The sequence below is a fragment of the Archocentrus centrarchus genome, chromosome 14 (genome assembly GCF_007364275.1).
Source record: "Archocentrus centrarchus isolate MPI-CPG fArcCen1 chromosome 14, fArcCen1, whole genome shotgun sequence".
Classification (NCBI taxonomy): Eukaryota; Metazoa; Chordata; class Actinopteri; order Cichliformes; family Cichlidae; genus Archocentrus; species Archocentrus centrarchus.
The window spans coordinates 29,009,185-29,034,246 of record NC_044359.1 but is presented as its reverse complement, the minus strand read 5'-3'; the positions used below and the strand labels follow the sequence as shown (position 1 = coordinate 29,034,246).

Here is a 25,062-nt window from a genome sequence, read left to right as displayed (position 1 = left end):
GCAATGGCTCTTCTATCATCTCATCTTTATGACACCTGTAGTGCTCAGCTTATGTTGGCATGAGTGGGGGTGTTGCTTGAACTCTAAGGTCATTATGGGAGTTGAAGTTTGTACTGGACTGCTGCTGACAGGTGTTTCCGGTGATTGGCACACCACATTTTGTATACATTTGGGTTGAATCAGCAAATTCTTACAGCTACATTAAAAGCTGTTGTAAATGCAGGGCTGTTGCGCTGGTTTTGTACAGGATTCTGGAGAAATATGTCTAGCTATTCACATTTTAGCCTGTACATTTCAGTATCAAAATTTAGTGAAACATCTATAAGAAGGAGCCTCGTTGTCTGAATTGTGACAAAGATGCAGGCACACTGTGATTCTTAACAGAGCATTATAATGAGAGTTTCCAATGTTCATACACATCCAGGATACCCATTCTCATGTTTTCGGTTAAATTAATCTTCCAGTTATAAGCTGAAGCTTGTACTGGTAAAACAGTGTCAGCTTAACCTGGCCTTTATCAGAGTGCCCACTGCTTGTAAGCTCCTAAATAACTGCTTATTTGCTTCAAGACTGTGAGTGCATGCTTCAGCACCATGGACAGATCCCTGTAAAAAGGCATGCCTCAAAGGCTGAGCCTTAACTCAGACAGCCCTGGACCAGATAAGACACATTTTTGAATAAAAAAAAAAATAATTCTAAATGTATCTATCACAAGAATCTTCAGTTTCAGTCTCCAGCCATAATATAGTAACATTTTAACCCCAATTAAAGGAGTTATATATATATATATATATATATATATATATATATATATATATATATATATATATATATATATATATATATATATATATATATATATATATATATATATATATTAAAAAAATTCAAATCTATCCCTTCTTTCTACACTCATTTACATTCAGGGTCATAGTGTGCATGGAGGATGCTTTGAGCAGGAAACAGACAACCCCCCCGATGAGATGCCAGTCCATCACAGGGCCAACAGACTGACAGGACCCCACAGGACCTTCTTGCTGTTAGATGACAGTACCAACCACTGAGCCAATGTGCCACCCGCAACTTAAACCATCTCATTTAAATTCTGTTGTCTGACAGCACAGGCCTCAAATTCTGCGTTAGCTACAGTGGAGACTGGGTAATGGGACAACCAATTAAACAAAGCCAGTATTGCACGAAATGTGTGTTTGTTTGTGCAACTTTACAGATCCACACAAACGCTATAGATTTTAGGGTTTTAAAAGCATATTTAATACACAGTGTATCACAGTACTTTGGCATACTGGTGCCAGCTAATGGAATACTTTTTGTCAACAAACCTCTTAACATTATAGAGCATTGCATGAATTTTCACTCACTTTTCTGACCTTATTTCAGTTGCTGTAAAGCCAATGATCACAGTTGCCTCTGCAATTTTTGTAATTTGTCACCAGCGCAGGTAAAAAGACAAGAGAGTGTGTAACATCATTTTCATTTATTTGTATTTCATTTATTTTGGCCTTATGACAGTCTAACTCAAACATGACACACTCGACATGTCTGCATGCACGTAACAGAGAAGACCTTTTAACTCTGATATTATAATGTGCTTATACACCATGGGACAGATGAAAGTTGTGAGAATGTCATGTCTGTAAACAACACAGTGCCACTACATTCAGGTCATTACTCTGTGACATGTAGAGGTGGAATATATGAAACAGCGCTGAATTGGTTAAAGGGTTTCATGTAGTCAAATAGGATGTGGATGACTACAGCCACATGACATTTGCTGGAGATCAGCTATCAAATACTGGGGTTAAAATGTAAATATTATTTATGGTAAAATGGAGCCACTTATTTGGAAAGAACATAGTGAACTTTGCACATCCTCAGCATTAAAGCACAAAGTGAAAAATCCATTGTAGCAGTTGCAGTGATACACCCACTGAGACAACATGTTTGATGATGTCAGTGTTTGATGGAACGTGTTAATGAAAAAGCTAATGAGATGTAATGACTCCTCAGCTCCTGTCTGTGAAAGTAAATATGGAAGCTTCAGTTTAGTAACGTAGCACATTGTAGAGCAAATAAAAACCTGACACTAATCAACTTTTTTTTTCAGGTACTGTAATGAAATCATACTCAGTGTGTTCCACCAATCATATTTACAAATTGATGTAGATCTATGATTGGCTGTTTAAATAGCAGTGAAAAATATTATTTTAATGGGAGATGTAAACCATTTCTTATTTTCCAACATAATTCCCAACATTTCTCTCTGTCATCAGCCATCATTATTTTAATCAAGAGAAGTAATCAACAATTTCTTTCTTTTTTTTCTTTTTTTCTTTTAATTTAACTCGATACTCTGTGATAAGCCAATATTGCTTTACTACTATTGTATTATACTTTGCATTCTGGGCTTCTATTAACTACATTTTTTAAAGCCTATTCATCCATAGTTGGTATTGCTGCTCTTAGTAACTAAAAGGCTATCTGCCTTTCTTCCAAACATACAGCTGGTTAGAAGGAAACATTTGTGTGTATGAAATAAACATTATCATTATTCCTTCCCTTTAGGGTCTCGTCTTCGCCAGGAAGACTTCCCTCCCCGCATTGTGGAACACCCTTCTGACCTCATTGTGTCCAAGGGGGAGCCAGCCACTCTCAACTGTAAGGCAGAGGGTCGTCCAACCCCTACGGTGGAATGGTACAAAGATGGGGAGCGTGTTGAGACAGATCGTGAAAATCCCCGCTCCCACCGTATGCTGCTGCCCACTGGGTCCCTCTTCTTCCTGCGCATCGTTCATGGCCGACGGAGCAAGCCGGATGATGGCATCTATGTTTGTGTGGCCCGAAACTATCTGGGAGAGGCCATAAGCCGGAACGCATCTCTAGAAGTAGCATGTAAGTTTGACTTTTCATCATGCCCCTCTAGGCACAAAGGTAATAACATGGTCAAAGAAATCTCACTGTTGCGTGGGAAAAAAAATGGAAAAAAAAAAAATGAATATGGAGTATGGGTGAGGCTGGTAACCTTTTGTGGGGTATGTGAAAATATGAAAATGTGTTAATATTGCATCTGAAAAAGGTAGAGGTTAAATTAAGCAAACATTGTGGAGCTGTTGTGCTACTCTATCTGTGTATGTGATGTCATCTGTCATAATATGGGCAGCATCACACAACCTTTCCACTGAACCTACAAGTGTGCGTTATTACACCCAACCATGTGCGTAACATGTGTGCACATATGTGTGTGAATATGTTTTCTGACTGCTAGTGAGACCTGTTTGGATGACCTGTTAGAGTAATGTATGGGCAAAGCTGTGAATCGCTCCGGGGAGGGAGAGCAAAGGAGGCAGGATTTTAACCCAGCGAACTCCCTTTCAGTGTTTGGATTTGGAAAGATGCAGCCAGCTCCCAGCCAGTTCTCTCCCTGTGTGGGAGAAAGGCGCTCTGGGCTATTCACATTTCCATTATGTGCTAAACTGAGCTGATTTCTTGCCATGAACAAGATGCACACACGCTCGGACGCACATGCATGCACACACAAACACCCACACTGTCTCTCCCGCTCTCTGTTTATCATTAGCACAGATGGGAAATTCCATGCAAACAATATATTGCAATTTGATTTAAAATAAATGAAAAAAAAATCTACCCATGCCATTCTACTTTATTTACTTTTTAATTGTAAAATGGGTGAGTATGAGAATTGTTAAACCTAATGACTTGACTATGATGCACTGTAGTTACATTACTATAGTTAAAAGAAGGAGCTCTCACAGTCAGAATCATGACACTGTTGGGACTTCAGCTGATTTGTCACCCTCGGCTTTATTGGAAAGTCATACAATATGAAGGAAAAACTGAGATGAAGCATGAACCTTATAGCAACTCAAGACATTATCTGATATCCTTGTGCCTCTTTTATGCACCACACTGTCTCTTTGTCTTATTGCTGTGTTCACATTAGTCTCCTGTGTTTCTGTTGTCTTCCTTTACTGGCGATTTCTCTTCTTTGTTTCAAAACAGTGAGCTGTCCTGAAAATGCTGAGGCCTAAGTTGATGGTGGGCATGCAATAGGACATATAAATTGAGCCATAAGAATGCGTGCGTGTCTCTGTGTGTATGAGTCCATCAGAGGATATAGCATTGGCTTTCACACATAAAATGAGACATTGTGGTGTTGGGTATTATAGCTGGTATTATCTAGCATCCTTGTCTCACTGTAACTGGAATTTACACTGTACTTTAAATCCCATTTACACTGCATTTCTTGAGCTGTACAGTTGTCTTTGAAGATAGTGAATAATTCTTTCTTATATAGAAACCAGAGACCCAAAACTGTCGTTACAGTGTCAAGAGACACATCTTCTGGCTGCTTCACTGATTCCCTGGACTGAATAGAGGCTGACTTTATGAACACAGTGACTGTGTCAGAGTGATTTTGTGGGGATTTTCTGGTTCTCCCTAAATACAATAAAGCTCATTTGTATTTTGTAACTCAAACAGGCAGTCTGAATTGATTTTCTGAGTTAATTTTTACATTCTTTGTTAGTGCTTAAGCTGCAGCTATTATTTCCTTTTTTTTTATATATTTTTTTTTTAGTTTGTAAGAAAAATTATGCTATATGCATCAGCCACCCATATGGTGTAAATATAAATGTTTCCCGAAATAAAGAAGCAGTATCTGAATATTAGAGTATAGAACTGTCTTTCTAGCTTTAATGTTGACTGAAATTAATATGTATTAAATGTTTTGCAGCATATTATATCATTCCTAAAGTAATTTTTGAATCCAAACCTGCTGGTTTATATTTTGGTATTCATAGCACCATCTCTGTCCATGAGGACATATTGAAGGATCAATGTTTGCTCAGTGGAGTACACCTGATACTTACTGTTAGGCCCATACATATTTGGACAATGACACTTTCCTTTCCCTCTTTACACCACCACTGTTGGTAAAGTTCCAACTTTAATTCAGTGGGTCTAACAAAAGTATTATTTTCAGAGGCTCAAAATTAATTAGACAAACATAACATAATTTTAGATATAAGGATTGTTTTTAATACCTGTATGAAAATCCTTTGGATTCAATGACTGACTGAGCATGCTCTATTGGTTTGACATCAGATGACTGACCATTGAAGAATATCCCATATCTCTGCCTTGAGAATCTCTTGGGTTGCTTTTGCAGTATGCTTTGGTTAATTAGCTCTGTCTGATCAGTTTTGCTGCATTTGGCTGAATTTGAGCAGAGAGTACAGCCCTGTACGTGTCACCATTCATCCTGTTACTTCTATAAGCAGTCACATCATCAGTAAACACTATGGACCCAGTTCCACTGGCAGCCATACCCATACTATAACATTGCTTCCACCATGTTTGACAGATAATGTGATATACTATAGCTCACAAGCTGTTTTTCTCCTTCTCCATACTTTTCCCTTCTTATCATTCTGGCGCACATTAATCTTGATTTCATCTGTCCAAAGATGTCCAAAGATGGGAAAGTCTAATTTGGTGTTCTTGTTCTTGAGTTTAACTAATGTTTTGCACCTTGTTGTAAACGCTCTATTTACATCCGTAAAGGCAACTCCTGGTTGTAGCCTTTGACAACGAGACTGTACACCTACCCCGACGAGAGTGTTCTTGACTTGGTTAGACATCCTGAGGTTATTTTTCTTAACCAAGAAAAGAATTCTCTGTTCATAAACTTTACTTTTCTTTTGTGGCCTTTCAGACCATTTGGTGTTGCTCAATGTATTCATTCTTTTCAACAATGTACCAGATTTGGCCACTCCCATTGGTTTATTTTGATTTTCACCCTAATGATGGCCTCCTTCACTTGCATCAATATCCATTTGGACCTCAAACTGAGAGTCCCAGTGAACAACTCCCAAATGCAAGTTCAACACTTGAAATCAACTCCAGATCTTGTATTTGCTTAATTTGTCATGGAATAATCAGACTTCACCTGGCTATAAATCTGCTTTTCAGACAAATACAAGGGAGTTGTAGAAAAATGCCAGCAATTCCAAAACAATTAATGCGATACTTCTGTTAAACCACTTAAAGCCAGAAGTCTATATTTTAATCATATACTGACTGTTTGGTTTCAAGTCCACTACAGAAGCAGAAGCATTTTTTTTAACTGTGTCACTGTCCAAATTCTTATGGATCTAACTGTACAAGTCAGAATGTCTGTGCTGTTATATGACCAATGGAAACCCACAACAGATATAACAAATATTTTTAATATGCATTACATTTAAAGGACTTGCCATGTAACTGCTCTGAAACAGCCTTGTTTACTCAATTTCCAGGTCTTTTAAAGCCAAATCACTTGCTCAACTTCTCTCACAAAATCAGCAGTGATCATTGGTGATCTGATTGGCCACTTTAAATCAACAAATCAGTAACATCGGTTTTTCAATTCGTCTCCTCATGTGTACATAGTGTCAAGGGATAGGTTGAATTTTCCACGGCCATTCATACATACAAAAAAGTACAACCAGGGCAGCTTTTAGTCTTCTTTGTGTAATTCAGAATATCATGGCTACAGGGATGCATAATCGCATGACTCCTCCAGGGGTTGCAGGTTCCTGCCAGTAATGCTGCAGCCAAAGTTGTCATGCAATGCTCCGGGTGGGAGCAAATGGGTATATGAAAGTGCTGTGGGGATGATCTGACAGTGAGTCTAGCTCAGACTGGTCTGTTTCTTTAGGAGTCCACACACATCCTCAGATTTTCTAATGGGCTGTAGCATTGTATCGTAACCAGTGGCTTAGAAAATGTAGCTAACTAGAGGGGTGCTGCTCCCTCGGGTACATTTGTGCTGTACAAGCCCAATTTTGGTGGTTCGTCATGCATTTTGTGAGCTTGAGTCTGAGTGAAATTTGAAGAGACATTATTCATTTCATGTGATGCAAAACACTTCAGCTGTTTAAGATGGCAGCAAAGCTTAAAATATGTAAATTATGCAGATATGCCAGACAAATCTACAGCTGACAGCCTGGCAAAAACAAATGATATACCTCACAGCATTTGTTTGTCATATAAATTAGCCACTCCATAATAAAACATCTATTTGTACACATTTTTTTTTTCATACTCTGTGAGGATCTTCTAAAATTACTTTGGGTAAAAAAAAAAAAAAAAAAAAAAAAAGCACACACAAAATATGAGTGTTTGTTTAAATCTGAAGAAATAATTGCATTTAATTCACCATCTATTTATTTCCTCTATTATTCGATTTGTTACTCACTAACACACTGGCATATTTAAAAGCCTTTGCCTTTAACTTCCTTCTTGTGCCTAATCGTCTAGCTTCAGGCTGACTTCAATACAACTGTGATGTCTACAGGGACAGTATTAACATATTTTCATACCATCTGCATGGTTATTTCTTCCTTGTTAAATCTTTTAGCATACTGTGGATATTTTCCAGACTCATGGGTTTACAGAGGAAGTGTTTTTACATTGAACACATACCGTGCTTCAGCTCAGCAAGAGTGAAGTAACCCTAAATAAGTAGGAGGGGAAAAACAGAAGGTTAGCGAGCATAAATCTTATCCTTTGGACAATGGGAGCATATTTACAGTCTAAGCTGATGGACTACAGCACAGCAAGGAGAATTTTCAGCCTTGTTGAAATTCTATTTCCTGACTGTCTTATTTGGTGTATGTCTGACACAAATGATAACATCACCCATTTCAAAGGGTGGGGGTGGGGGTGGGGGGGTGCCTGTTTATTATTAGAATAAATAGGATGTTTATTATTTTTTTCGTGATAAACAAGACATTGTGTTTTTGGAACTGTTGCAGTATGCCACTTGAGTCTCACACATCCAAGTATGTAACTTTAATAATCAACAGTCACCTGCTGTCAGCGTGTACAATCACACTTGGCCAACCACTGAGCCAGCGTTTCACATCTTCACTCTGTTAAGTCAGACATCGCAGCTGAGCGCTACTTCTGAGCAATGTGAACAAACAACTGTGCAACCTCCAGGCCACCAGTGGACTGGCACTAATCATCAGAGTGAGTGGCTGTTGATGGAATTAGAACAGCTTCCTCAAACTATTAAGAGAAGGGACAGAAAGACATAAACAGTGATGTGTTGAAGGGAGTTGTGGGCGGAGAGGCGGCGGATGCAAGGGTGTTCATTAGCACAAAACTCAAGAACAAGATGAGTCCCCTTCTGTTCAACTGTGCTAGGAGAATTAGATGTATAGTCACTCAGCCAGACAATCATCAATTAAATTGTCCCCAGTCTCAGACAACTAGCGAACTAAGCAGACACACTGCTACATCATTTTTTTTTTTTTTCATTCTCTATGGTAATCATTTTTGCTGAAAGATTAAACACGATAGTTATTCTGATTTTTTTGGGGGGGAATAAATTCATTCTTTGGCAGTTGTGAATAGAAATGCACTAGGTAATCCTGTAATAACACAAAATTTTAAAATAATCACAGATATTTTTGTCAAGCTACCAGTGCATGACATAAACAATATTGTGTAAAAGTCTTGAATCAGCCCTCATTTTTTTTTTTATCATGCTAGGAAAATGGGAAATAGGTGCAGCAATTTATTGAAACAAACAAAAAAGGAAATACAGTATACCAAGCAAAAGAACATGTGTACAATTCTAATAAGCTTGAAAGTCAGTATTTGGTATGACCATCTTTATTCTTTAAGACAGCCTGAACTCTCTGAGGCAGCTTTCTTCTCATTTCTTTAAGCAGTCTTCAGGAACAGTTCTCCAGGCTTCTTGAAGGACGTTCAAAGCTCTTTTTGTTCTGTTCTCTGTTAAATTGATTCCACACTCCCTCAATAATGTTGAGATCTGGACACTGAGGAGCCCAATCCATGACTGACTGTGTGTTTTTCTATCCTGTTATGCCTTTTCTGCATTGGCAGTGTGTTTGGGATCCTTGTCATGCTGAAAAATAAAGCAGATGGTTTCCAGATGGTATGCATCAAAATGCAGCTCCAAATCATGACAGAACCTCCACCGTGTTTTACAGATGGCTGCAGATACTCACTGCTGTACTTCTCTACTGACCTCCTCTGTACATGTTGATGAGGCTTTGAACCAAAAGTTTCAAATTTGGATTTGTTCTCATTTTCCAGTCCAGTTCTTATGTAATTTGACCTCAGCCTTTTCTCCATTTCCCTTCCTTACGTATGGCTTCTTGACAGCCACCCTTCCCCTGAGACCATTTCTCATGAGGCTTCAGTGAACAGTAGATGGATCAACTGCATACCATGCTGCTATATGCCAAGTTTTTGTCTAATAGCTCTAAAAATACTCTTTTATACCTGTCAAACTGTTATTTTTGACATTTTTTTTCACAGATGTCCAAAGACATTAAAACTTCAAATGACCTTCAGAAAGCATGGAGACCCATTGCTTAAGACAAGTTTAAAAAAAAAAAAAAAATTACAAGAATGTACAGCTCCTGGGAAGCAAAATATATAAAAAAAAAGAAGAATGGGTCAAGACTTTTGCACAGTACTATAAAAGAAAAGCTGAGATAATGATCATGTTCAACATGTAGGATGTACTGTAGGTTTGGGTGAAATATTCAGTGTGCAGCCTGTGCTGTTACGTATATCATCACTCACCGCTTCCTTGTCACTGTGTCCTCTTCAATGATATGCATTACCCTGAGCAATGCGGCCTAATGTCCTGTAAGAGTCAAAGCAACACTTTCTCCAGGCATGAAAATGTCTTCTTTCACAAAGTGCATCTCATAGACGGCATCGGTTATCCCCATCATCATATTTGTGCTTTATAACGGGTACATACCACATGGGGAGTTTTTCTTTAGAAAGCATCTGTATTCTGGGTTGGAGTTTTGTTGTGAACAGTCATTACTATTTTAAGGTACTTACCTGTAGTTAGCGCTGATGGTGTGGATCTGAAAATGTTGTAAATCACTCAAGGTTTAGTGGCTTTTCTATTGGGAGGCATTCTCTGGTGCTTCAAAAAGTGGCAAGTTGCCATTAATCATGCATTTCACTGTTTTGAAAACACCCAGGGTTAGTGTCTGCCTGCCAGCCCTGTGTGTTTCTAGGCAGACTGTCAATGTTTTGTATGAGTAGATAGGTTGGCCACATTGTACAGTCTGTTTCCAGTTCAGCAGCCCTTGTGTATCTTTCCTCTGTTTGCCCTGCTTTTGTTAAGCCAGTATAGGTTTTTGAACCCCGATGATAAGAAGTGAGCTTTCTCAGCTTTTCAACAAATTTAATCATTATCATTATCAATACATGTTCTCATAAGAAGTGCCATACATTAGCAATTTACATTTTTTTGTCCATGTTTGGGTCAAATCAGTGCAGTTTTTCAGTGTTATGTGTGATTTTTCCAAGTCTTTTCACAATTAAATCAGCTGTATTTGATGTGAGCAAATGAGAGCATATGTATAAGAAAAGAAAATGGAAAATAGATAAATGCAAAACTGTACAAGAGCATATTTCTTTAATACCCCCAAGGGGGGGGGGGGGGGGGGGGGGGGGGGGGGGGGGGGGGGGGGGGGGTGGGGGGGGGTGTCTGTACTTAAAAAAAAAGTGATGCTCCTCCACATGCATTTGTGATCCCAATCATACTGATGCTTTTTTTTTTCCATAGGGCCATCTTGCTGTTGCTAAGCAGCCTGTAATCAGCCATCAGTTTCCTGTGTGTCAGTGAGCTACATACTGTATAATTTACAGTAGCTTTATTAGGCAGCCAAAAACAGAAACCTTAAAGTATTCCTTGAAACGAAGGAGAGGAATTAACCTCAAAATGGCCACAAATGAATGATTACATGATTTGCAAATGAAAAATATAGCAGGACCTTTGTCTCACAGCTGGGATATTCTGATTTTAGACCTAGACCTTAGTTGGCTGAGACTTTTCTGAAGTAATGAGTGTATAGCTATATACATTACAAACTGTTCCAAACATGTACTCACTTCTCGACTATAAGCCAGTGAGAGAGCCTACCATGTTGTCTTTTGTGTCTAACTATCTGCTTTTTGCCTGGAGTTGTTTCCAAGTTTTCCCAGTGCAGTTATGATCTGTTTAAACATACATTAACATTTCTAGACTACTACTGAAGACAGAGTCAATCGCTGGTAAGTGTATGACTTGTTATTATGAAGTAACAAGCTGTCTATTTAGAAAAAATGCATTCCCTCATTACACATGAATCCATTAGAAGCCAAAATGTCCAAGTTTTCCACAGCACTTAAACGCAGCGTACATTTGTTTATCATTGCGAAGCTTAGCCTGTGAAAAGGTTATCAAGACTCCACATGCAAATGTAACCTGATCACATACATAGGACATTATTATATATATGATAATTATCAGATCCTTGAAGTTGATGTGAGTGATATGTACTTAAGAAATTATTTGGGTAATGGTACGTGTTTTGGCTATTTAAGTAAGTTGGTTATTTAGTATGTGTGTGGTAATCTTTTTTTGTAAATCTTGTAAAACATGTCCCATTATTTTGAGTCAAATGTTCCTCTAGATGTGATATTTACTCTTTATGTTTGATTTTTTTTCTCTGTTCATTTAAATTAGATACTGTATCTCAAGGTTTTCAGCAATATTAGCCTTTTAGTTCTCCATCTCTGTTGCTGACTGCAGCTGGGAAGGCCACGCACTTGCAATTTCAAGGTAGAGAGAAAGCTGAAATGCTCAGAGTTGAGCTTTTTTCTAAATTAGCTCACTCACTGAAAACAAAACGCATATAGACAAAAACAGCTAAGCCACATTTTTAAATGTATTAAATAAATGTGTTCTTTCCAGAACAGTTCAAAAATCGACAAACTTGATTTTTGAATGAGACTATCACATTTCACAGGTTTGATGTTGAATTCAGAAGGGTTTGAATTCAGCTGTACTGCAGAGATAGTTTTCTGTTCTGTTCTCTCGTCCAACTGTAAAATCCTATTGGAAAGCATATGTGATTAGAATCTATTAGATATGTTTCATGATTTGTTATTAGGTCTTAATCTTAGTCTAGAACATTATTATTATTATTATTATTTTGACGCAGGAGGTGAAAATGCAAGCTGCGTGTTTATTTTCATGTCTTTAAGGCAATCTTATCTTAAAAGTATTTATACAGAGGTGACCAGGGCAGGGAAGTAGAACTAATTTATGGATATTTTTTGGCTGAAGACAGTGAGAGAAGGGGCTAGCATCTGGTGCTAACTGGACCATGTTCACTCCTTGGAGGTCTGTGCATTATGAGGTTCGGTAAGTTAGCTAAGGGCTAGCATCTGGTGTTAATTGGACCATGCAAACACCTTTAAGAGCTCTGGTGCACTTTCTTACAGTTGGTTGGAAGAAACATATGCCTGGCGTGAAGAAGCACACTGGCTTGATTTGCTGTGTTAAAGCTTGCTTTAACTTTCTAATTTATGAATGCAGTTGCATGTATGTGGAAATTTAAGATATAACATCTTACACTTTCTTTTTCTATCCAAGATTTATTTGGTTTCTCGGATAAATGTAGTTTTTTTGCCTTGTTTTATATATTTTACCCAAGTGTAATATTTAAAATATTTATAATGCTCATTCATGTCTCCTTCAATCGACATATTTTATTTTACTTAAAATAACACAATACAACTTGTCCCCCTTCAAGAGGGAGATTTAATCTGTTCCAGGAAAATTATGACCAAAATATTTTTAAGAAGCAATTTTCAGTTACATAATGCAGTGACAAACAAAGGTGCTTAATAAACAGATCATTGCATTATGTAATTTGGTTAAGTTTCATGGTCAGCTGAACTTTACCCTCATGAGATTCAGCCTGAATTTACAGATGTGTCATAAAGTTTAGGGTTATTCCTCACATTCCTGCAAAGAAGACTGTGACAAAATCTACAGTAACTCAGCCTGATGAAAAAGTACTCTGAAATACTCCACAGAGGAGTGCTTGACAAAGGTATTCAAATTTCTAATAGTAGAACAGATTATCTGCAGTTATAAATCTGATAGATTATAAAAAGTCTATTTTTTAGGTTAACAGTTTCTGGGTTTATTTTGGCCCATTAACTGTAAACTTCAGCCTAATGACAGCAGCAGTCAGTGTCATCCTTTTGTTTAAGTGATTGTGTTTACTGAGTCAGTGGCTACTTTAGCAGAGGTCACATTAGGTCAAGCTACTCACATGCACCCGTCACAACCTGTGACTGGCGATTGCTGTTATGAATAAACCAAATATTCCTATCTACCTGAGGAGTCCTGTCCTCATATTGAAAATCTTCTTGCAAAATTGTGTCGAGAGTTGCAGCTTCCAGCTACAGATTTCTCATCGAGTGAGGAAAAAAATATGTTTACTGTCAAAGAAGCCTTGAGCTTTAATGTTTTAGTTGCAGTAGTGAGGACTGTGTGATGAGAATGATTTTCTTTTTTTTTTTTTTAGCCAATTAAATAACATACATTTAAGAATCTCTGTCAGAAGAATTAATCTTAAAAACATTTGATGTTTTTATTTATTTATTTTGTGTACATGTTTGTGTTGAGCTTGCAAAGACCGTGCTGCAAAATCCATTTTCAATATGACGGATCACAAAATGATTCATTACACACCACTGTCTACTTTTCAAGGTATTATATTGTGATGCCAAACACAGTACATTACTGGCTATAATTTAATGCAGTCGTGTTCCAACATTTGAATTTGAAATATGGCTATACATCTCCTTTTAGATGAGTTGGCGCTGGCTTAAGCTACTCCATTAGCAGACCTTGAATGGGGCCTTCACACTATTACAGATATAGCTGTAACTTATTGCGTCTGTCATCTGTAGAAGCTGCAGCTGGGTGTAGCCTTCTGTTTTCAGAAAGCTACATCCAGCCATGTTTTATAACAAATATATAAAGCGCCATGGCCCTATTAGGATGCAGAATGGATTACATTCAGAAATTAAATTAGGAGTTAAATTAAAAAAGTAAAACTAAATTGGTAATTTAAAGTGACCCCTAGCATGATAATGTGTTCACACTGTTTCTGTGTGTTTGCGTGTGGGCTCGGGTGTCTTTACTCATGTGTGATTGTGTGTGCATCTGAGTGTGACGAAGCAAAGGCGTGTGTCTCTTAGCAAAATGATAATGCTTCATAATTGTTGCACTGCAGTTATTGATGTACAATATCTGCATGTTCTTGATGTGGGTTGGAGGGCATATTCAGGCAGATTGGCTAATGCAAAAGAGAAACTATGACAAATTCGCATGCGGTTTTATTAAAATGTATTATCATCATTCTTTTCTTAGTATATTAAACATTGCTGGAAGCTAGTGAATGTGTTAAAATATCTGCTGTTTCACTGTGTAATACTGCTAATTTAAGTGTGTCTATCCACTCCCTTCTTCAGTCTGGTTGGGGTGATGAGAGTGAGGAACATCACCAACCAGCCAGAGGGTCTCTGTAGTTGGTTTATTATTCATGTTGTCTACCCAACATTCTACCCAATCTAGGCCAGAGCGCTGTTATAACTGCTAAGTGTCACATGCGAGACTTCCGTTTGCCCATTCATTCACCTCCATTACATCAGTCTATGCTGAAATCATCAAGTCCATCCACCCTATACTCTGATTCACAAAATGTGGAGAGTGCAAGGACCAGGGCAGCAATAAAGTGACATCGGACTTCCGCAGTATACACCTGAATGAGTAAAAAGGAATGGGACTATCCGGAAGCTTGATTAATTCATGAAATCCACAGAATGTAGTATTTTTCTTTTATCTAACCCTGAAACTCACATACTCAAGCATCTGTTCGCTCATGCTTTTACCTGGCTAAGGTTATTTCATAAATAAATGCTCTCCTACAAGACAAAGTGCGCTCTGTTATGTTTCCTGTCATTACCTTTTTATATCAGCAAATCCATAAAGTGCTGCACCCCTATTCCTGTTAATTCATTCCCCACTGTTGTAAAGGGTATAATTGCAACAAGGCGGCAGATAGCATTATATCCTATCTGACGTGTCTTTTTTGTGTAAAGCAAGCGATACTTACTCTTGGTGTGGTTAGATGGGAGACACGGGAATAGTGTGTCCGGGGTCTAAGTGGGGTTTCTGATAATCACACAGCTGCTAACCGTCTCGTGCTGTGTGGTTCAGTTGTACTTTACAAGATTTAATTTCCTTTAAACCAGATAATCTTTTTAGTTCTTCATTCAGTTGCATAACCCTGTTTTTCTGATTTCATATTCTTCTCAACCTTGAACGCTCACTTGTCATTCCGCTCTCTTTATTACTTTCTCCTCTCCAACATCCAGCACACCGTGTCCTAGGTTGTTCTTTATTTGTATATGCCAGAGACCTGCTAGACTCTGATACTTTAGGTCCTTGCTTATTCCTTTTATGTAGAATGTACAAAACAGATTTTCTAGGTTGTTGGATGAATCAGGTGCCTTTTACTTTATGGATTTGTCAGTGCAGCTACTATATCTGAGGACAGTCCTCTACTGCAGCTGTAAAAATCCCTTATCTGAGTAAAAAGTGATAGGAAACATGTCGTGAGCTACAGGGTCTTAATTTCATACTTAAAGACACTTTAAACTAGTTCACAATGAGGGATGTTGTAGCATGTAATTTCATTTTTTGTAGAATTGAATGATTTTATTACCAAAGACTCCCCAGAAAATCACTGTTTTTCTTCTTTGTTTTTGTTTGTCTCACAAGCAACTCGCCTGGCTGCTTTATACACTAGAAAAAAAAAAGGTTATTTTAAGAAAGCTAAGTGAAGACTGTACAATAGCAACATTTTTATGGAAGGCACAACACTTTATTTCTTCTTGTAACTTTTTCCTTGCAGTTACCCTTTTACACCTCCGAGGGCTTCTAGAAAAGAGTAAGATGACACACGGTAACTTACATTTAGACCAAATTCAGCTATGCAAAATCAGGAAAACACACACACACACACTTCAATGAGTCAAGACAAAATTATCATTTTGGTTAAAAGACAATGGGACGGTACTATACAGAGCAGCAACCCTGTAGAAAGCTGTTTTATAAAAGCTCCTGTGCAAAGGATGAAGTCCCCATGGTTAGTGGGCTTGCTTGGTCTCTCATGCTCTAGTAGTTAATGTGTACTAGTCCATTGCTGCAGATGTTGTCCGCATGGGGACTGGAGCTGAGGAGTGACCAATAGAGCTCAACACAGGGAGGGACGAACAGTGTGTTCCAGAACAGATGTTTCCAGCCTTTGTGCGTTTGTCATTTCAGCTTTAATCTGGTCAGTGAAGGGCATTAGAGTATATAGAAGGCAAAGGGCATCGATGCTGCATGGATGGGGACCCCAGCTGTCAGCACTCTTAAGAAGTCAGCCCCCCCCCTCCCTCCACAAATCCTAAATTCACTCCAACATTCAAGGCCCTCCTAGTCAAATCCATACCCATGTACATACACAAAACCAAACACCACACTTTGTAATTGGCTCAGAATTAGGGCACATGGACTATTGTTGAACCTGTGGAGATTATGCATCGTGCTTGAATCTGTGGAGATTATGCAGCGCTGGGATATTATGCCTCCATTTTCTCTGATTGCCTCTTTGTATTATTTCCCTGCTTGTGCTATAGTGAATGCTTCACTCATTTTATCCCTTTTTCTTCCCTAATATTGTGCCTCATTCTCTTTTCATTTTTCACTCAGTTGTCTTCTGTTGTACAGAGACTATTCCCTCCCTCTACCAGCCCCCCCCCCCCCCCCCCTCTTCACCCCCCCCCCCCCCCCCCGCCCTCCCCCCAACTACCACTACCACTACCACCACCATCAACACCACCACCCTCCAACCCCCTTCTCTGTGCTTCTCCTCCTTAGGGCCTCTGGCTGTCTCCCCACAAGTGATGTTCTCCTGGCCAGATGATGCATGCATATCTCTTGTGTCTTCTTGATGCTAACTCACGTAGACATTTGCACGGCATTGTGGGATTCTGCTCTCGGTCATATTTCATGTAATGATGAAAATGATGATGGTGATGAGGAATCAGGGAGAGGTGGGGTGCTTCTATTTTTTGCCCTTGTCTTTTCTTCAATATCAATCAGTGCATTGAGATTAGACAGTAGATAAATGGTGGTCACACAGAGTGTAACATGGGTAATAAGTTTTAGTTTAAGTTTCCTTTTTCACTTTCCAGGAATTCATGAGCAACACCAAGTATTAGACACAAAGGAGCAGGTTTCATCACTATTTATGTTTTGCATCACTTTAGAAATTTAAGCTCCAACACTTTCATGGTTGCTAATCTCTGGGTCAGTCCTTCTTCTTCTGTTTTTTTTTTTTCCTTCTTCTTCACTTCAAGGGCACCCATGATTACTTGAACAGTGTGTTCTGAGGAAGAGACGGGAAGTGTAAATTATCCCTAATAGAATAACATTTTCCTTGCAAGTGTGCTAACGAGGGGAAATGTGTTCTAAGCAAAAACGGAGTAAGAGGGAAACAGGGAGAATAAACATATTCAGTGAAGGGAGAGGGGAGGGAGGGTGTTATTATTGGATGAGTCTGGGCCATGGCAGACTTTTGGCCCTCCTACAGTGTCTCTTCTGTGTGTGTGTGCAGCACACTTGTGTGTATTATAATGTTAGGAAGATATGCTGGTGCTTGTGTGCACATTTTAGGGACTTGCTGCTATGCAAAGCTTTGTCAGTGGATATAGCATCTATGGAAGAGAGATTTCTTCACAGTCTATGCTACACCCTAATTAATCTGCTTAAACCTGCTAGGCCTGTCTCCAGCACTCTTACACATCAGAAAAGCCAGCTCTGAATCCAACCAGGATTTTCTCCATGGATGCCAGTGGAAAATCATTCCAGCTTCACCGCTGACAGCTTTCTGTCAGAATGTGCGGAAATGCATATAGAGTAGAGACAAACACAGACCTCATCATTTCGTATCATGAATACTGGATAGGAAAGCAGTTATCAAAAGGGGTCATAAAGCCCCTGAAACAGTCAGGTTGTTGGCTTATATTTCCTACCTACATCCAGTGCCTTTTAGATGACAAGCACTTCCATATCCAATAGATAAAGCAATTTAAGGTCAGTTCTGTTCTTTTAGCCTTGCCCTAGGGTATGGCTCTGATATGGATATCACAGAAACACCAGTGACAGAACAGTGACAGTCTTTTTATTTATCACTGGAACAACTCTCCTGTAACATCTAATGGAATACATTCAGATGGTACAGCCAAATGTTTTTTTTTTTGTTTTTTTTTTTTGCAAGCTGTTGTGACAAATTGTTCAAACTTCCCTTCAATCCAACTTACTTATCTATCTTCATTCAATTCTGCCAAACAGCATGCTTTTAAAGAGCACCACACATAATATCGAATTGAAGGTGGAGATAAAGTTTCAGGCTTTTGGTAGTGTAATGACTGGTGAATAAAGGAGTCATCACAGCAAGAAAAAATAGTGGTGTGTATGTGCACCTCAGTTTTAATAAACTCGTAAACTCTGACCTGGTCAGACAGATACTGGACATAGCAATAATACACTGGACCCACTTCTCTCTCTCTCTCTCTACTGCTATGCCATTAGAATAGTTATGTATACTAGTATAAAATTTGGAATTAAAGTTTGAATACATCGATTGAAACTCCAGTTTATGGAATGAAACTAATATATGGAATGAAAGTCTAAATATTTTGAATGAAAGCCGATGTTACAGAGGCTCTGGCACCATCTTGTGTTTTAGATGTTTAACATTATAGCATACGATGTTGGTACAAGAAGTAGCACTGTGAATAATCAGCAGGGAAGCTGTATTCCTAAGTAATGAAGCTATACTGTCCAAACTAATAATAACCTTTAGCTGACCTTTAGCAGTGATAAAAGCAATCAAAATATTGGCAGCAGAGAGAAACGATTTAAAGACCCATGAAGTCTGTGTATCTTGTAACTCAGTAAGTACTTTGGCCAGACCTGGGTCTGACTTTACGTCTTTTCAAATTTTTTAAAAGATATTGAAATAAAATAGCTTTGTTTTGACATCCCGTTTGGACCTTTATCTTACTTCACTCAGTGATTCATTTAATTTTCATTTGTTTTTTACTTTCACTTTCACTTGTTGTTTAGCTGTTGGCACAAAAAACTACTTGGTTAGGTTTTTAAAAAGGAAAAGAAATTTAAATTTAATTCCACATACTCAGACTTTCATTCCATATATTCAAGTTTCATTCAATATATTGAAGTTACATTAAAAAATAATTATGATAAACTACCCTCAAATACCCTTGGGGGTGTATCCTATTTTGACCTCAGGTCTCTCAGGCCATACTCGGCACAGATGTTCCTGTATGCTGTGCCAACCACTTTGGAGTAAACATCAGGTGGCTGATGTTTACTCCATTCCGTAGTCAGTATCCATAGCCAGTCTTGTTAATGACCTGGTTGAGGGGGTTCAGGCCTACGCAGCAGTGGGGATAGAGTATCTCCATGGTAAATCCTGCACTTGATGGTGACTTGTGCAATTGGCTTGAAATTGGCCTCCAGTGTTGTTTTCCACATCCCCACTGAATTCCTGACGAAGGCTCCTGTTTATCTTGTACAGTTCTAGGTATTTCAGGATCCACGTGTGAGACAATGAGTCATCGGCTTTGTTGTAGTCAATCCAGTGCACAAGTGGCTCAGTCTGGTCTTACAGTTCCAAGTGACTGCTCTATCTGCCAGTAGCTGGTGTTTTGCTCCTGTGGTGTTTTTAGGTGGATCAGTGAGTCAATATTTTGCTCACTCCTGGCATACAGCTTGATGTCATCCATGTACAGGAGGTGGCTAATGGTGACTCCACTCCTGAATCTATATCTATACCCGCTCTTTGTAATGAACTGGCTTAGGGAATTGAGGCCTATGCAGAACAGCAGTGGAGACAGTACATCCTCTTGGTGTATTCCGCACTTAATTGTAACTTATAAAATAGCCTTGGAGTTGACCTCCAGTGTTGTCTTCCACATCCCCTTTGAGTCCGTGATGAATATTAGTAGCACTGTACAGTGTCAAGCACTCTAGTATCCATGTGTGGGGTATTAAGTCATTGGCTTTTTTGAAGTCAAACAAGGTGGTGCTCAGGTTGACTGCCTTGTTTAGAGTCCTGGTGTACTGCTCTATCTACCAGGAGTTGGTGCTTTGGTCCTCTGGTGTTATTTCCAATGTAGTTTCCATTGTATTGACTCATGTGCCTACTCATCTTGGTTGCTATGATTCCCGAGAGGAGCATCCATGTTGTGCAGAGGCATGAAGGCTGGTGTTTTGATGGTGCAGTACCCTTGTGAGGATCCTTCATGATCAGGATTGTTCTACCCTGTGTAAGCCCATCTGGATGAGTACAGTACCTGCTGTTAGCAGCATCCTTATTTGTGCTGTCAGTTGATCATGGAGTGCTTTTAGCTTCTTTAGCCAGTAAGCGTGGATTGTGTCAGGTCTTGGTGCTATCCAGCTCTTCATTCTGGAGACATTACCGTATTTTCCGGAGTATAAGTCGCACTTTTTTTCATAGTTTGGCTGGGGGTGCGACCTATACTCCGGAGCGACGTATATGTGACATTTACAACACATGAACCAAAATACTCCAGCCACTTGACATCTCCGTGAACTGCAGCTTTAAGGCAGTCTTGCGTAACCTGTGGGCGCAGTGGATGATGGATGGAGAGCACAGCTTAACGGCAACTGGGAGAATGCGCCACCCAACTTTCCTGGAAGTCATTGGATGGATCAAGAAAACATGGGCTTCAGTGACAAACCATCCTGTTGGGATTCAGAAAGGCTGGAATAATTGGAACTGCAGCTGACGACGAGTCTGACTAACGCGACACAGAAGAGGAAGCGGCGCTTCGTCTACGGAGTGTACGGAATTGTTTAGAAGTGACACCGAGGATGAAGAATTCAATGGATTGATGGTTTGGTTAACTTGTTAGTATGTTCTTTATGCTATGGTTATCTGAATAACTTAATGTTACGTTAACATACCGAACACGTGTTTGTTGTGCGTCATGTAGCTGAATGTGCTACGTTAGCATAACGTAGGCGTAACCGTGTTCGTCCTGTTCTTTAATCCATTATTATTTTAAATTGCCGTTCAAGATGGAATTTCTGCTCTGGGTCTCGGATTCTATCAAACCCCCCCCCCCCCCCCCCCCCAAAAAAAAGTGCGACTTATAGTCCAGTGCGACCTATATATGTTTTTTTCTTCTTTATTATGCATTTTTTGGCTGGTGCGACCTATACTCCGGAGCGACGTATAGTCCGAAAAATACGGTACTTATTATTGGATGTCTGCCTTTGTGATGTTGACTTGCTCTTGTTCTGGGAGGTTACTGTGGTCTGCTCTTCGGTCCACCAGCCACTTGGTGTTGGTTTTGTGTAATGCCTCTCTCTCCCAGATATTGTTCCCGTATTGCTCACCCTCAGCATTGGATCGGTCTGCCTTTGTGCTATTGAGAGTACACCCTAGATCAGGGGTGCCCACACTTTTTCAGCTTGCGAGCTACTTGAAAGATGACCAAGCCAAAAGGATCTACCCACAATAAAAATGCAAAACGCATATTTATTTTATATTATTTAAATTATTATTATTGCATATTTTGTGCTTTTGGGATAAAGTATATTTTAATTGAATTATAATTTCATCTATAACACATATTAGTTTGTCTTGCATAACTGCATTAACCCACATTGCACAATTCAACTGTGTACATTCATTTTTGTTACCTTAGTCCAATGAGGAAAGTCAATGTCATAGTTTTTGTGGACAGTCCGAAAATGCCGCTCTACGTTTCCCTTCTTTGGAATAGCAATGGCGCACTGACAGATGAGGTAAACGCACTTCAAATATGACATCGTGAGAAAAAAAAAAATATCCTCCTCCCATTCCGTATGGAAGTGGTAAGTTTTGGGTTTCTTATTTGGACCGGCTACGGAACTCATTTTTATAGCCTTTCCTTTCTTCAGTTTTGTTTAAAACAAACTGGAAGCTAGCTTTGCGACACGGCAGCTTGTTAAAGTGGTTAAAGCAAATCTAGCGTGGTTAAATGCACATGCGTAGGGTGATCTACATTTTTTCCCCAACTTCACTGGGAATTCCATGCGATCTGCCTGCACTCCTCTTGCGATCGACCAGTAGATCGCGATCGACGTATTGGGCACCCCTGCCCTAGATGGATCTTTGAAGAACAGGTTATTTATTCCCTTGGCCTCTGCTTTTCTAGTATAACTCTTCAGTCCTGTAACTAGAGCTGTAAGACGTTGTTTGGCAGCTTCTAGAGCCTCATTTATGGAAATCTTGTTTTATGTCTTTAGCATCCAGGACCTGTCTGTCATTATGCCCTTCTGCACCTCAGTTAACCAACTAACATCCTCCCACCCAGGTTTCCCTGATTTTGGCATCTAGCCTTCTTCTTGGGGGGTATGCTACATGCAATTAAATGCTTCTAGGATTACTGTCACAGTGGTGGGGCACAGTGATGTAGTGGGGCTTTTCTCTGATGGGACTTTGTCAATGACCTGGGGAATCATGTTCTTTGTTGGGTTGCGACCTTGAGTTTGGCCACAATCTTCTTCCTCATCTCAGTAGATGGGAGCAACATAGGGTGATATATAAGACTGGAGGAAGGTGCACACAGGTGGACTATATTGAATGCAGAAGGTGCAATCTGAAAGACATACATGTAGGAGTCTGCAAGGTGGTGTCAGGGGAGAATGTAGCTATACTATATTGCCAAAATTATTCACTCATGTACCTTCACACGCATATGAACTTGAGTGACATCCCATTCTTAATCAATTGGGTTTAATGTGATGTTGGCTCACGCTTTGCAGTTATGGCAGCTTTAATTCTTCTGTGAAGGATTTCCACAAGGTTCAGGAGTGCATTTATAGGAATTTTTGACCATTCTTCCAGAAGCGCATTTGTGAGGTCAGGACTCTGTGTAGCCCAGTTAAGGTCTTCCACACCAAACTTGCTCACCCATGTCTTCATGGACTTTGCTTTATGCAGTGGTGCACAGTCATTTTGGAACCGCAATCCTCTCAACACCAAACTTTACACTTGGCACAATTCAGTCAGACAAGTATCGTTCCCCCTGGCAATTGCCAAACCCAGACTCATCAATCGGATTGCCAGATGTAAAAGCGTGATTTGTCACTCCAGAGTCCAGTGACAGCATGCTTTTCACCACTGCATCCAGCGCTCTGCATTATGCTTGGGGATGTAAGGCTTGGATGCAGCTACTTGGCCATGTAAACCCATTCCATTAAGCTCTCCATGCACTGTTGTTGAGCTATCTGAAGGCACGTGAAGTTTGGATGTCTGTAGCTGTATTCTATACAAAGTTGGTAACCTCTGTTTACTATGTGCCTCAGCATCCACTGACTGCGCTCTTTTACATTTCCTACCACTTAATGACTGAGTTTCTGTCATTCCCAATCACTTTGTGATAATACCACTAACAGCTGACCAGTGGAATATTTAGTCATGGAGAATTTTCACAGCTGGACTTGTTGCACAGGTGGCATCCTATCATGGTACCATGCTGGAATTCACTGAGCTCTTGAGAGCAACCTATTCTTTCACAAATGTTTGTAGCCGCAGTCTGTATACCTAGGTGTTTTGTTTTATACACCTGTAGTCATGAAAATGATTGACACACCTAAATGCAGTGATTTGGATGGGTGCGTGAATACAGATGTAGTCTGTAGGGTGACTTTGGAAATCAAGAAATGGAACCGAGTAAAGGTAGAGTCAAGGATGTTGGAAAGAAGCATGTTGCACAGTAGAGCTGAAGTACAGTAGTGACGGTAACTGCCAAGAAGGTATTTGGTGTATCACCAGAACAAAAGAAAGAAGACAAGGTGACTTGGTGGTGGAATTACAGGAAAGTATTTAAAGCAAGAGGTTAGCAAAGAAAAAGTGGGACAGTCAGGGAGCTGTGAAAGTAGACAGGAGTACTGGGAGGCTAGGTATACAGCAAAGACAGAGGTGGCAAAGGCAAAGGAAAGGCAGAGGGATTGACCTGGGGAGGATGTGCGTCAGGTTAGGGTGGTTAAGAACAGAGTTGGAAATGTCCCAGTGAAGAGAGTGTGCTGAGAAGATGGAATGAGTAATGTGAGGAGCTCATGAATGAAAAAAATGATAGAGGAGGATAGATAGAGGGATGGAGGAGAAATTAGTGACTCAGGAAATGCACAGGATTAATGAGGAGGAAGTAAGAGCAGCTATAAAGAGGATGCAGAGTGGAAAGGCCAATAGGTGTGAATGGTTGTCTGTCTCTCTGTGTTGGCCCTGTGACAGGCTGGTGACCTGTACAGGGTGTACTCTGCCTCTCGCCCTACAGTATGTCAGCTGGGCTAGGCTCCAGAGATCTTGGATGTTGTTCCTGAGGTGTCCCGATTACCATGATAGGTAAACGGGACACCATGAGGATTACTGTTACCGTCACCTTCCACATCCTCTCTAGCTCTTCTCTCAGCAATTGGTGCTACTCATGTTCCTACTTCCTGATATTGCTATCACTCAGAATTGCTTCATCTTAAATAAATTGAATAGTCTAAATGGCAAAAATAGAGTTTCTGCAATTTTAACAAGCTTGAAAGTCAATATTTTATTTGACCACCTTAGGCAGCTTTCTTGTAATTAGTCTTCAGGAATAGTTTTCCAGGCTTCTTGAGGACATTCAAAGCTCTTCTTTGAATGTGGCTTTTTATTCCTTTCTCTGTCAAGATGATCGCACATTGCTCCAGTAATGTTAAGGCCAATCCATGATATAACTGCAAGTGTTGCATTGTGTATTTTTCTGTCAAGGTAAGCTTTTACTGCATTGGTCATGTATTTTGGATCATTGCCATGCTGAAAAATGAAGCTGGTACTCTCAAGATGGTATTGCATTTGAATCAAAATGGTACTTTTCATAATTCCATCATTTTTAACAAGATACCCACCACCACTGGCTGAAATGCAACCCCAAACCATGACAGAGCCTCAACTGTGTTTCACAGATGCTGTAGGCACTCACTGTTATACCGCTCTCGCAAGCTCCTCGGCA

At 39.6% G+C, this 25,062-nt stretch overlaps 1 protein-coding gene across 1 annotated transcript in view; it reads left to right on the top strand.

The window, feature by feature from the left end:
- LOC115791814 (roundabout homolog 2-like) overlaps nt 1–25,062 on the top strand; it is a 92,204-nt gene that overhangs the window by 1,075 nt on the left and 66,067 nt on the right. The window contains exon 2 of the mRNA XM_030746078.1: nt 2,584–2,910. Within this exon, the coding sequence (XP_030601938.1) occupies nt 2,584–2,910 (327 nt within the window). The remainder of the gene's footprint in view (nt 1–2,583; nt 2,911–25,062) is intronic.